The sequence below is a fragment of the Phoenix dactylifera genome, chromosome 12 (assembly GCF_051530095.1).
Source record: "Phoenix dactylifera cultivar Ajwa chromosome 12, Ajwa_hap1_PhDact_Kaust_v1.1, whole genome shotgun sequence".
Lineage (NCBI taxonomy): Eukaryota > Viridiplantae > Streptophyta > Magnoliopsida > Arecales > Arecaceae > Phoenix > Phoenix dactylifera.
The window spans coordinates 28,930,329-28,942,343 of NC_143201.1; the positions used below are offsets into that span (position 1 = coordinate 28,930,329).

Here is a 12,015-nt window from a genome sequence, read left to right on the forward strand (position 1 = left end):
AAGCAAATATGATGTGATACTATTGTTTTTAATTTGCGGAGCTCCAATGCAACACTTAAATAGTTAACAGTAAGTTTGCACTTTTCTTTCTCTCCAAAGAGAAAGGAAAAAAAAAACTTCACGGAAAAAAAAAGAAAACTGATGCTTCATTTTTCTAGGGAATAATATCTAGCATATAACGCTTCATGCGCTGATCTAACCAGGAGTCGTTCTTAATACCGTAGTGATCCAAAGTTTGGTGGTCTTCCAGCTCTTGCTCTTTAAATATGAGAATTTGTCGGTCCTTCGGTGTTTTTTCCTTGGAGAACATCATTTCCTTGATACGGTTGATGCTATCAGAACCCATCGCCGGAAGCTCCAATATCTTCGAGGTCCACGACCTCACGTAAATGGTGAACTCATTTGCTTGCATGGCTCGCTTAGCACCTCTTCGTGAGCTCTTGCTGGGACTTCTCTTTTGTTATTAGACTTTGTTTTCACGGCATCACCCATCTACACAAGAAAAGAATTAATGATATCGAACATAGAATATATTACGCTAGGAAATTCTTTTTCATGTCAAAGTTTATGGATATGAACCGAAGGCGTAAATTTAAATTGGAGTTTTTGGATATATAGAGCTTGAAAATAGTCTATTTTTTGAGAAAGTTGATGCGATGATCGAAGATGGAAGAGAACAAATGAATCATATTGTTGCAATATCAAACCAACAATCAATATCGGTCATAACCCATCTATCTATTGGTGAGATAAAAGTTTGAGTCAAACTAGCAACGCAAAATTCTAAATTGTGTTTGCATGCATAAATTCTAAGCAGAATGGTAGATCCCTCGTGCACCTAATTTTCTTGTATTATCATCCTTAAAAGAGTAATTGAAAAACCTAATTATTTTTTCTCTTTCTTTGTCAAAAGATAGGATTTTAATTATTTTATTTTTTAGGAAAATAGTAAAAATTATTTAAGTAGGAGTTTGCTATGTATTGTAACTTGTAAGAGATGTGAAAGGGTATTTCTGAAAGAAATATAGCAAAAGAAATCAGAATGAAATATTTCTCAACTTCAAAATTTTTGTTTTTACATAAAGTATAGATTATAGGCATAAATTTAAACTTGTTAATTGGGATTTAAACCAGACTTAATTCGCCTAGACTCAATAAGCAAGCCAAAAGGATATGGATGGATGTTTTAACAACAAATACATATAGTTTCATCATTTTGAGTCAATTTAAAAAAGAAGCGACACAATATTTACAGAAGATATTATGCTAATAAACAATAAATAAAGGAACTTATTAAAAAGAGAAGTCCTAGAAAGGTAAAATTTATGGAATTTCCGATAAAGTGCAAGGAAGAGAAAAGCCCTAAGGACATATTCGATTGCAAGAAAATAAATTATTGTCATAAATTTCATATTGTAATATTTTTTAAAAAAAGTATAAGTTTTTCAAGAAAATAATTTTTCTTATACAATTTTTCTTGCAACCATGCATATTTTAAATAGAAACTAGTTTGTTTAGTCCAAAAAGAGGTTCCAATCACCGTTTTTTCACAAATAATGGCGTGCCTCGTGGGGATCCAACAACTTGATAAGTTTGGTTGCCCAAAATTCCAACTCAATGCAAGATGGTAGGGTAATATCAGATTTTTTTTTCCTTTTAGTTTTTCAATCATTAGGGCAATGACATGAGTCTTTTATCAAAGAAATTTGAGAGTTGGGGAATAAGAGATAGTCTTCACTCAGGGGATGCTGGATGCTGCATGAAAATGCTTCTAGTACTAAAAAAAAAATGCAATATCATTTACTTCCACTTTGATATCTTCTAACATGTGTCACCTCCCAAACTCACTGCACAATGTTGGGCATGGGAAATGGCTGCATATCCTACAAGACATGATTCTATGAAATATGCAAGGCACTAAAACTTATACAAAAACTTGTAATATTGGAGACAATACAAGCACTAGTTTTTTAGACACCAATATAGATTTAAAATATCAAGTCCTCAAATATAAACTAAATATTCTGACCACAAACTTAAAATAACAACCTCCATTATCAACACCAATGTCCAAAAATACAAACTATTAAACTGAATCATCCAAGTTTCAAAATCTCTAAAATAATAAATAAAATCTAAAAATTCAATTAGATTTCAATTCTACTGATCTCTTCATATGTCTCAAAATAAGCAATTTCAAGAATTTCTAGGTGTCATGCTTCTTTAGAAATTATTAAGAGGGAGTGTGATCCCGACAGTTTAGCAAATATCTCACCATGCATGCACACATCATAATAAGAAATTTCAATTTCAATAAAATTCCACAATTTGCATGAAAATTCCTAATTTCAATAATAAGAAATTTCTGTTATTTCACAAATCCATATTATAGTTTTCCACCAATAAAAATAACCCAATATATAATAAAAGGTCACAAGCAATCACCACATTTGGACTAAGCTATGGTCATTTTCCAGCCCCTGAAGAGATACCCTATAATAGGGCATCAATATTGCCAAGTTTTCAATTCATAATAGGACACCATATTGCCACATTTCTAACCCATGATGAAATATTGATAATATCATATTTCCAACTCATGATAAGGCATCAACAATACATGACTAGTCCAATGCCCAAAATTAATTCAAGCACTTTGATTCAAATCGTAGATAATTCAAATTAAATTTTCAAGCATGACATGGTTTATTTTATAATTTCTAAATAAAATTTCAAGTTCATATTTTTTTTAATATCATGATAATTCAAAAGCGAAGCCATTCATAGAAACATTCACATATATGGAGAATAATCAATTATGTTCTTTATCCTGAAGATATAGATATATAAAATAAAGATTTATAATATAAAGAGAGCATATGCGGCGGATATTTACTTACATGTGGGTAAGCAATCATCACCATCAACTCCTCGAGCATCTAAAAAAAACAATCTAAAATAAGATGATAAGATGCTCGTTTCCTGATCATTCTCTGCTTATTCTAATGGTAGCTGTTCCAAATCATAAATTTATGTCTTCCTACTGAGGAATCCTAAATTCATAAAATTCATCAGGTAATAACTGCACTAAGGCACACTCCAAGATGGAAAATTTCAAAACCAAATACCATATCTAAGCCATGTATGAAATACCCGAAATCTAGGTCCCAGAATCTATCCTGTTCAATAATCAACCACATAGATCTAAAGATCTCATGTACTTCCCAATCAAACTAAATCTTAAAAATTTTCAGATTTAAAGGGAAGTATCACAACAACTTCTTTACCAAAAATTGTGTCATAATAATATATCTAATTAAGGTTCCAATCAATTCTGAATTCAATATTCTGTTCTGTCTATCACTGCACATCAGATCAATAAGACAATTTTTTTGGCCAATCAAACAATATTTGCATAATTGCTGATCCATCAGTTCACAATGAAGCTCTAAACTTCTAGATCAAAATTCTTCGGAGATCACCATCATGAGCACTCGAAAACCTTTCTTCTCCTACAATCCTATCCAAGACCTCAAAAATTTCACAAACTAAATTACTTTTTTTTTTTGATAATACAGATTCCTTCGTACCATTCTAGTATGAGCACATCCAACTCCGTTACATCTCTCAAAAATTATTTACTATAAAGTCTAAATATAGATTGGCTTAGAAGAGAAGGCTCACCTTAAAGATGATATATGGATTACTTGGATTCCTCTCTCTTTTCCCTTCTTCTTCTTCTTCTTCTCCAAAAACGCCAACGCAGGGAGAGGCAGCGATCAAGAGAGTGGATCTCTATGTGGGATTAAAGAGAGAGAAACGGGGAGGTAGAGGAGTACTTCCTCTTCCCCTACTCGTCCGTTCTTAAAAAGAAAAACGTGGAGGTCGGGGGGAGTTCGGCTTGGGCCGAACTTCTCCCCTCACCCTCATCCTTTCCGAGGCTGACTTGGTTTGGGTCGTCGTAAGATCGAAAAAAGGAAAGTAGAACATCGGATCGCGAACTGGTGGTACCTTCCCTTGGATCGCTTTAGGACTCTGAAAGCTGATGGCGATGATGCTGGTGGTAGACGATCAAGTACAAGTTGCCTTTCCCTCCCGTCTTTTAGTACAAACTTTGATCGAGTAAATAGAATTCAGTCGATCTTCCTTTTTTTTTTGTTAATGTCTCCAAAAAGGCGATGCGTAGAATTGCAGTGCAGAGGCGAGAAGAAAATTAATTGTTGGTGAGTAACCATGTATGATTGATTTGAGGATGCAATTTTTGGATCCGAATCGGACGCGTTAAATCACATTAAATGCTCTAAATTAATTAATAGTAATAGAATGTTGGTGCAATGTTTTTAAGAACACGTTTGGTTCACGGAAAAAGGAGGAAAGTATGGTCAACGAAAAAGTAACAAGATGCCTCTTATTTAGTTGGAGTTTGTAAAGAAAAGAGATGAACTAAAGTTGTATTCCCATAGAAATATGATTCTCACATTTAATGAAAAAAGTCTTTTCCATAAGAAATATGGAAAAATTACTTTCACATGAGGCGGAAATCACTTTATCTTTATTTTTTTCCAAAAAGACCCTTCAGTATTAAAGAGGCATTAAAGACATAATTTTTATTAAGGGTATAATAGGAATTACGCAACTTTTTCAGAAAAGTGGATGGTCAACCAAATATAAACACTATGAGAATGCCACTTTTCCATGTTTAACCAAATATACCAAAAGTACATTCCTAAACATTCTCTTCCTAGGAATCTTATTATCAGAAATCATATTCCTAGGAGGGAAAATGCTTTCTGCGAACCAAACGAGCCCTAAGGGAACAAAAATTTTTTGGCGCGTGCACCAAAGAAGACCGTCTGGGCTCCTTCAATTTCTTTTTTTTTGTCATGTACTAAGCTGAATGAATCTTGAAGTAAATTAAAGAGACGGAGAGAGGGAGGTAACTCCTATTAATAGAGTCCCACCCATCTCTATTATTACCATATATATATATATATATATATATGGGTTACCATGTTGGTCTATCGCTGTCATTATATATATATATTTTCTTCTCGTATAAAGTATATACTAGTAAACATCATATCCTAAAAACTATGTATCGATACCAGCATTAAAAACACACTTGACTAATTTGCCGGATATGTATTAGCTCATTACAGACTGTGTATCGATGAATACCATGATCTGAGAATTATGTATAGATAGTACTAAAGGTATATATTAGATTGTTGCTGAATATGTATTAAAAAAACTTATAGTATATATTAGAAAGCTGTCAAATGTGTATTGGCTTCATATAAATGATGTATCATAAAACTCTAAATTCTGTATTTGAAAAAGAATGCAAAAATGAGAGAGAGCCTTGACCTTTTCTCTAGCAACTGGCGAGCCCTAATGGAAAAACAAGAGGGATATACTGGGAGGGACTCCAGAGGAGGATGCAGTGGCTGCTACGGACTGATGGAGAATGAAAGATTCAAGGTCCTTCACAATGGAGGGAGCCGAAAATTACCACGGACGAAAGCTACAGTGGCTACGGACGAACAGGATTAGGAAGAAACTGAGATCCCTTTGTAGATCTTTTCCCTTTTTTTGGGAAATAATGGAGATAGGAGAAATCTCGTTAGGAGTATCCTCCATCTGGGACTTCAATTTTAGCTTCAAGATTCATATAGATGTGTACATGGCAAGAAAAAAAAAACTCCAGACAATCTCTTCGGATGCACGCACCAGAAGATTTTTATTCATATTAAGGGCAAAAGATGAAACTTACTAATTTTGACTTGTGTTTGATTTATAGAATCTAGCCAAAAAAATTCATATCCAATATGTTTAAGCGTCCGAGACTTGCTCCATCTAATCAAAATTTTCTTGATTATTTCCAAAAATATCAAACAATAGAACATCTTGAGCTATTTTATGCGGCCATTAAACTTCTTTAGATTAATCCGAGATATCTAATCTGCAGAACTACGTCAATACAATGGACATATAATTTACAATTATTTAGTTAATCTTCAATTTACATAAGTGTATTGCTGGGATGCTAATTTCATACATACAAATAGTTCCGTGGGCTCCGAAGATATTAAAGCAACAGCAAGAAAGGATTGAAGCAACTAGAAAGAATCGGTGAAGCTCATGGAGAGCAGCTGAACATAACATTGGCAATAGCATGAGGTAGGCCGCGATAACGAATCTCCAAAGCATTTTCATTGGCATATTATGAGAAATGGCTAATAAAAGGAAGAGAATACAGTAGATGTGCCTGGGAGGGGAGAGAATATACTGGATGTGGATTCAAGGGGCATCCATGTCTCACAGTTCATAGCAAAACTATTTGAATCAATTATTCTCCGTACTATTTTTTAACAAAAAAAAATGCATTGTCTTGTTCTTATTTTTCCCTAAAATTCAAGATAATAATACCACAGCACAAAAAGGAAGTACAAAATTCTCAAGACAGAATGGATGTAGGCATTCACCATAAACCATGGATCCCTCTACAACTTTGAGAAGGAACATATCAACCCCCAAAAAACAATCTTTGCATGCATAAATTACAGAAGCCTCTGCAGTACATTCAGAACCACGAAAGCATACTAGCATCATATTCAAAAATCAGGAAGGCACAATAACCATTATATATAAATATAACAATTAATAGTTCATCCAGGTATACGCTGGAAAGGCAGTACAAAAATCTTCCCCGACCAAAAAGGCATACAAATAATCTAACAACCGTCTCACGCAAGGCGAGTAAAAGAATAAACTAAAGGTAGTATAAAAATGTCGAAGACACCAAAACTTCCTCTTCCTCATATTTTCCACATAAAACAACAGCATGGAATGAGAACGCATCACTTCACTTAGCCAACACCTGAAAACAGATACTCCAACCTACACTCTAGAAAGCCCGAAAAATACTTCATTCCAGAAAAGCCTTACTGCTGCTTGCACTCCGCAGGCCGATCCCCTTGTTGACCATCCCCTCCACTCTTCTGCAGTAAGATAACCATCATTTAGAATATAGATTAAGAACTATGCAGATTAAGATCAAGTGGGTGAGTAGATATCTCACCTTCTTTGTTGTAGCTGTCTGCTTGGGACAATAAAGCAGATCAAAAGTAAGCACACGATTCTCAAATATTTCAGACCTAAAAAGAGTAAAATTTAGAAATCTCAGACACATACCTTCTTCCTGGTCTTTCCTTCCTCTTCCTCTTCTTCTTCATCATCATCTTCATCCTCCTCATCCTCTTCCTCGTCATCCTCCCCATCTTCATCTTCATCATCCTCTTCTAAGTCCTCAAAATCATCCTCCTGAACAGCCTCCCCCGTGAACCACGAAACAGCATGAGGAATAATCTTGTCTCTGATAGTGGACCTGCAGGACAATGACACCACCCACTCAGCATCATCTAGGAGCATGCATGAGCTTACACAGTAATCATAAGGCTTATCTCAATCCTCATCTTATAGGCAAATCATTATAAGAACTAGCAACCAAAATGTCAGAGATGAGATAATCAAAAACTGCCTCTGCAAATGTTAACTTGATTTTGTTTTTTTCCATAATCAACACCTCCCTCTAATCTGTTTTTTCTTCAACCTGCAGTAGGTTTGGTTGGCTGCTTGAGGGAGAAAAAAGGGCTTACCCAATATCATAATCTTGCTCCATCTGACTCTGTAGCTGCTCAGCCTGTTCAAAGAGAGGCAAAAGATAAGCCATTGTTTTAATTTGATTTAGTCCTTATAGTTTCTTATTTTTCTCCAGGAAGGCAGGTAATGATGTCAACTTACAATGTCTTCATCGATATCCTCATCATCATCAGGGACTTGAGGTGGACTAAAGAAATTGAAAAAACTTTCACATTCTTCAGTTTTGGTAATGGGCTTGGCATTCTTTGAGCCCTTCTTTGGCTTCTTTTTCAGAAGCTTCTGAGTCAAGCACTTTCCTGGCAACCATTCAATTTCAGTCCTGCAACATATGAACAACGGCATGAGACTTTAAATAGAGAAGGAAAAACTTATAAGAAAAATATTTAGCAATAAATAGAAAAGAAAATACCCTATTGCTTTCTCTAGGATCGGTTCGTCATCATCAATCATATGATACATTTTTGTCAGGATGGCATTCTTGAAATAAGGATTAGGATCAAAGAAAAACTCAAGCTTGAAACCCTTGGGATTATCTATTCTGCACCACTTGATATCCTTTAGATACTTGAGAGCTCCCTCATCACGCTCTTGAATCTGGAATCATCATAATCCAACTTTCATAAGTCATATATCCAATTTATAAGGAATAGAAGGAACAAAAGAAATGCATCATACTCTCAATTACCTCCTCGGAGAGCACTTCATTTGTTTTCATAGCATTCAGCCAAAAATTTGGTACACCTTTTTCTGAGGCAAGAAAGCACAATAAGCATACAAGAAAATAGAAATAAATTTAACAAACATCTGATAGCTCAAGTTCTGGTACAAACCTTCAGTAGCTTTATCTTCTGTTGGGTTTTCCTCCGCAGGTTCATTTGTAACACCTTCAACTTCAACCACACCATTCACAATCTCATATCTCTGCATTTTTACATGGTAAAAGTTTCATGAGCAAAGACCAGAAAAATGAAAGATACAAAAAACAATAGAATAACCATTAAGTGTCACTAATGGTGATGATGGCATAGCAACTGAAACAAGCCAACAGAAAACATACTAATTATTAGAAATTCTTGGAGCACCTGACAAAATGGTTGTGGAAAAGGTAATCATATATTCTGATAACATTATTCACCATTAAAGAGCATACCTTGCTGTAAAGCGGATCATAAAGTTTCTGATATTTAGCTTCAAGTGCAGCTCTTTCTTCAAAAAATTTTGCCTCAAGTTCATCATGTTGGCTCTAGAAAATCAAAGACCGCAAGAATATTATGAAATCAGTACGAATAAACTTGCAGGCCTAATTATAAAACTTGACTTGAAACACACACACACTACTTTCAGGTAAAAAAACAGTATCTATGTAGCTTGCACAGTTGCACCATTCAATCACACAAATAATCAATCTGTATAACTAAAATCCTTCAGCCATTTTTCATAAAAAGCAAAAAAAAAATCAAATAATACGTAAACTTTTCTCAAGGTTCATGGATGTAAAAAACAAGAGGCTCAATGGGAGAAGAGGAGCAGATTTAGAACTCAGAGTAAATGCCTCCGCCTTTCACTTTCCATCTATCAACATTTATTCACCACTACTCATGTATGTAGCACATCCGAGATTCTTCGAGACATTCAAATGAACCTAACTATACTTCACACTCAGGGAAGTTAGTCTGAAGCATCATCCAATGTATATCTGATCTGCCTAGGTGTGCACCTAGTCTCAAGTGGTCGATAAGCAAAAGCAACTGCATGGTGCAAAATTAGGATTTATAGTGGTATCCCATGCACAATTGTTTTAAACATATTAGTTGATAATTCATTGATGTCTTCATTATTTTATATATTTTTCGGCATCATTTCACCAAGACATATGACTTGCGTTGCACCTTGTGCCTAGGCTTCAAGCGACATTGGCACCTTGAGCCTTTGACAACTCTGATTGCAACTTACAGAGGAATCTATTCATCATAATCCACAAGTTTCACCCCAAACACTTGCTGGTCAACTTTCCTTTGAGAATCATCCTATAACAAGTGAAATTTGTTGTCACCATTTCAAATCCTTGATCGCAACTTCCGTGAAATTTTAGACCTTCAATTAGATTCCCAACCTTTCCACACATGTCATCAAATTTTAATTGCACATACCAATAAACCCTCAGTCTATCCTTAGTAACTCTTATTCAAACTTTATGATTAGACAGAGAACTAATGAATATAATAACAGATTCAGAAAAGAAAAATGACTCGATTTTGAATGAAATAAGAAGTTTGAATTGTTAAGAGCACCATAGGGGCTTTAAAACCATGTTTTCATGATCCATAAATTTGCTATATGTGAATGTTCAGCCCCACATATCCCAAACCTAGACACATTATTTTACCCCTATTTTACCACCTGCCTGCAAAGAAGCTTGAAGCACTAACCAAGGAAGTACCTTTTACTACAACTGGTACCGCTATTCATCAAAGAATAGATCAACCAGCTAATTAGCCAGCCAAAATAAAGAAAACATCCAGCGGACTTGAACACGGACCATATAACAAGTAGGTTAGTCAGAATGTAATTTTTGCTGGTTCACATTTCAAGAAACCAAGTTTCCAACCCCCCCCCCCCCCCCCCCCCCCACACACACACAAAAAAAAAGACCGCCCCCCCTCCAACAAAAAAAAGACCCCCCCCCTCTCAAGGGAATTTTCAAGTTCTCTTCTACTGCACAATTTAGAAAACGTGGTTAAGTAATTTTTGCGTACCTAAACCCCTCTTCTTATTTTAACAATACTTTTTTTCACACGGGCTTTGAATGAGAAGCACACTGAACTTAAGCGTCCTGCCAATGAACAAAAGTATGGACCTAAAGAAAAATCCCTCATGGATTAATAGCTGATAATCCAAAGAGATACACACAAAACCTGTAATACATAGCGTTCTCGTCAAATTTTAATACGCAAGTCTCTCCATCCTCGTATTTGCATTAGCAAAAAACAGAATTTTTCCACATCTGACTTGCATTTGAAACCCTAACATACACCAAAGATAAAAGGAACCGGAAACCCTAACAAGAATCACCGACAGAATATGGGGACCGCGAAAAGAACAGAGAAGGCGGTAGACCCTACAGATAATCACCATCAAGAAACCTTGATAAGAAAAATGGACGTGACAGAACGTAAATCAACAGAAGAGGAAGATTGGATGCTCAAGAATACCAAAATCTGTAAAACCCCAAAGAAGAAGCACCAAGAAGGAACCTTGGGAGACGAAAAACATAAGGGATCGAGACGGGGAAGAAAGATCAAACCTGGATCTCCCTCAACACCTCAACCCGCTTCCTGACCTTCGGCGAGAGGGTTTCCAGCACATCGGACTGCTTCCCTGCCAGACTCTGCAGCTTGTTCTGTTTCAAGAACACATCAAGTTACAATTTTTTTTCCAAAAAACATGGAACAAAAAACCTAGATTTCTAATCACAAATTCAGAACAAAGACGAAGACAGAACAGAAGCAAGAAAGCCCCGATCAAAGTACGAAAAATGAGTTTCAGGCAAAAAAAAAACACCTTCAGAGCATTAACAAGACCGACCCGGTCCTCCGCGCTCAGAGCTACGCATCAACAGACACCAAGACACATGAGAACAGAGATCAAAAAATTAAAAGAAATAAAAAAAAGAGAGAGATCCGAGGGAAATAGCGGGAAGGAAACCGGGAGTGGTAGTGGGGAGAGCGGAACCGAGATCGGATAGATTGAGGCTGTCTTCTTGCTTGTCGTTGCTCATCGTCACCTCCGCCGAGATGCTAGAGAGAGCAAAACCCTAAAGAGAAGGATAGGGGAGCGAGGGGAAAGCGTGAATAGGAACGAGGGGCGAGAGCGGTTTATATAGAGGTGGGGGTTGTCGTGGGGGTAGGGTTTTCCGGTCTCGTTCCTCGCTCCGAAGACGGCGCGCTCGGGCGGGGTCCCGCTTCCCTCCAATTTTTCAGAGAACCACAGGAAAACCCTATTCGAGATTCGAGAAGTACTCCATATCGACGAACCGCTTCGCGTGGGCCGAACCGAACCGGCCGAGGTTGTTGACGTGACGACGGCCCAACAATAACAGCCCACGGAACTTAACCCGCCTCGGGTTTTCAAACTGGTCCACCTGGGTCTTCGTTTTTGACCGGAAATCGGATTAGCGGGTCGGGCTTTAGGACCCGACCCACTTAGAATTCGGGTGCGAGTTACTGAAGCTTGGAGATTGAGCTCCGAACTGAGTGGACATTGAGTCACTGATGGGTCCATGCTCGAACCAACCTCAAGCATGTAACATGGGAGATTAGCAAAAGGACGGAGTAATGCATCAAGTCGAGACAA

General features: G+C 36.6%; 1 protein-coding gene and 1 long non-coding RNA gene across 6 annotated transcripts; both read right to left on the reverse strand.

The window, feature by feature from the left end:
• On the reverse strand, positions 1-4,073 carry LOC103709590 (uncharacterized). Its single transcript, XR_604473.5, has 2 exons — positions 3,685-4,073; positions 1-492 (listed from the first exon to the last, which is right to left on the reverse strand). It is a non-coding gene; the product is annotated as an uncharacterized LOC103709590 (long non-coding RNA).
• Positions 4,074-6,613: 2,540 nt separating this feature from the next.
• On the reverse strand, positions 6,614-11,660 carry LOC103709591 (nucleosome assembly protein 1;2). Of its 5 annotated transcripts, none has more exons than XM_039130427.3 (12): positions 11,395-11,660; positions 11,224-11,267; positions 10,967-11,062; positions 8,813-8,905; positions 8,493-8,583; positions 8,348-8,409; positions 8,072-8,256; positions 7,804-7,981; positions 7,659-7,702; positions 7,195-7,387; positions 7,082-7,099; positions 6,614-7,001 (listed from the first exon to the last, which is right to left on the reverse strand). In XM_039130427.3, exons 1-12 carry the CDS (start codon positions 11,438-11,440, stop codon positions 6,945-6,947), a joined length of 1,107 nt encoding a protein of 368 aa, XP_038986355.3. In that variant the 5' UTR covers positions 11,441-11,660; the 3' UTR covers positions 6,614-6,944. The 5 variants fall into 5 exon arrangements, with proteins under 5 accessions (XP_038986355.3, XP_038986352.3, XP_089782725.1 ...); XM_039130424.3 differs by having other exon boundaries at positions 11,368-11,660; XM_089926599.1 differs by having other exon boundaries at positions 11,224-11,263; positions 11,385-11,574.
• Between the last annotated feature and the right edge of the window lie 355 nt (positions 11,661-12,015).

Bases quoted from the DNA above. Each gene is read 5' to 3' on its own strand.
- LOC103709591 (XM_039130424.3), bottom strand. From the start codon at position 11,440: ATGAGCAACGACAAGCAAGAAGACAGCCTCAATCTATCCGATCTCGGT. The intron at 11,063-11,223 runs GTGTTTTTTTTT...TTCTTGAAACAG, and splicing joins GTCTTGTTAATGCTCTGAAG to AACAAGCTGCAGAGTCTGGC. The intron at 8,257-8,347 runs GTAATTGAGAGT...TGATGATTCCAG, and splicing joins ATGAAGTGCTCTCCGAGGAG to ATTCAAGAGCGTGATGAGGG.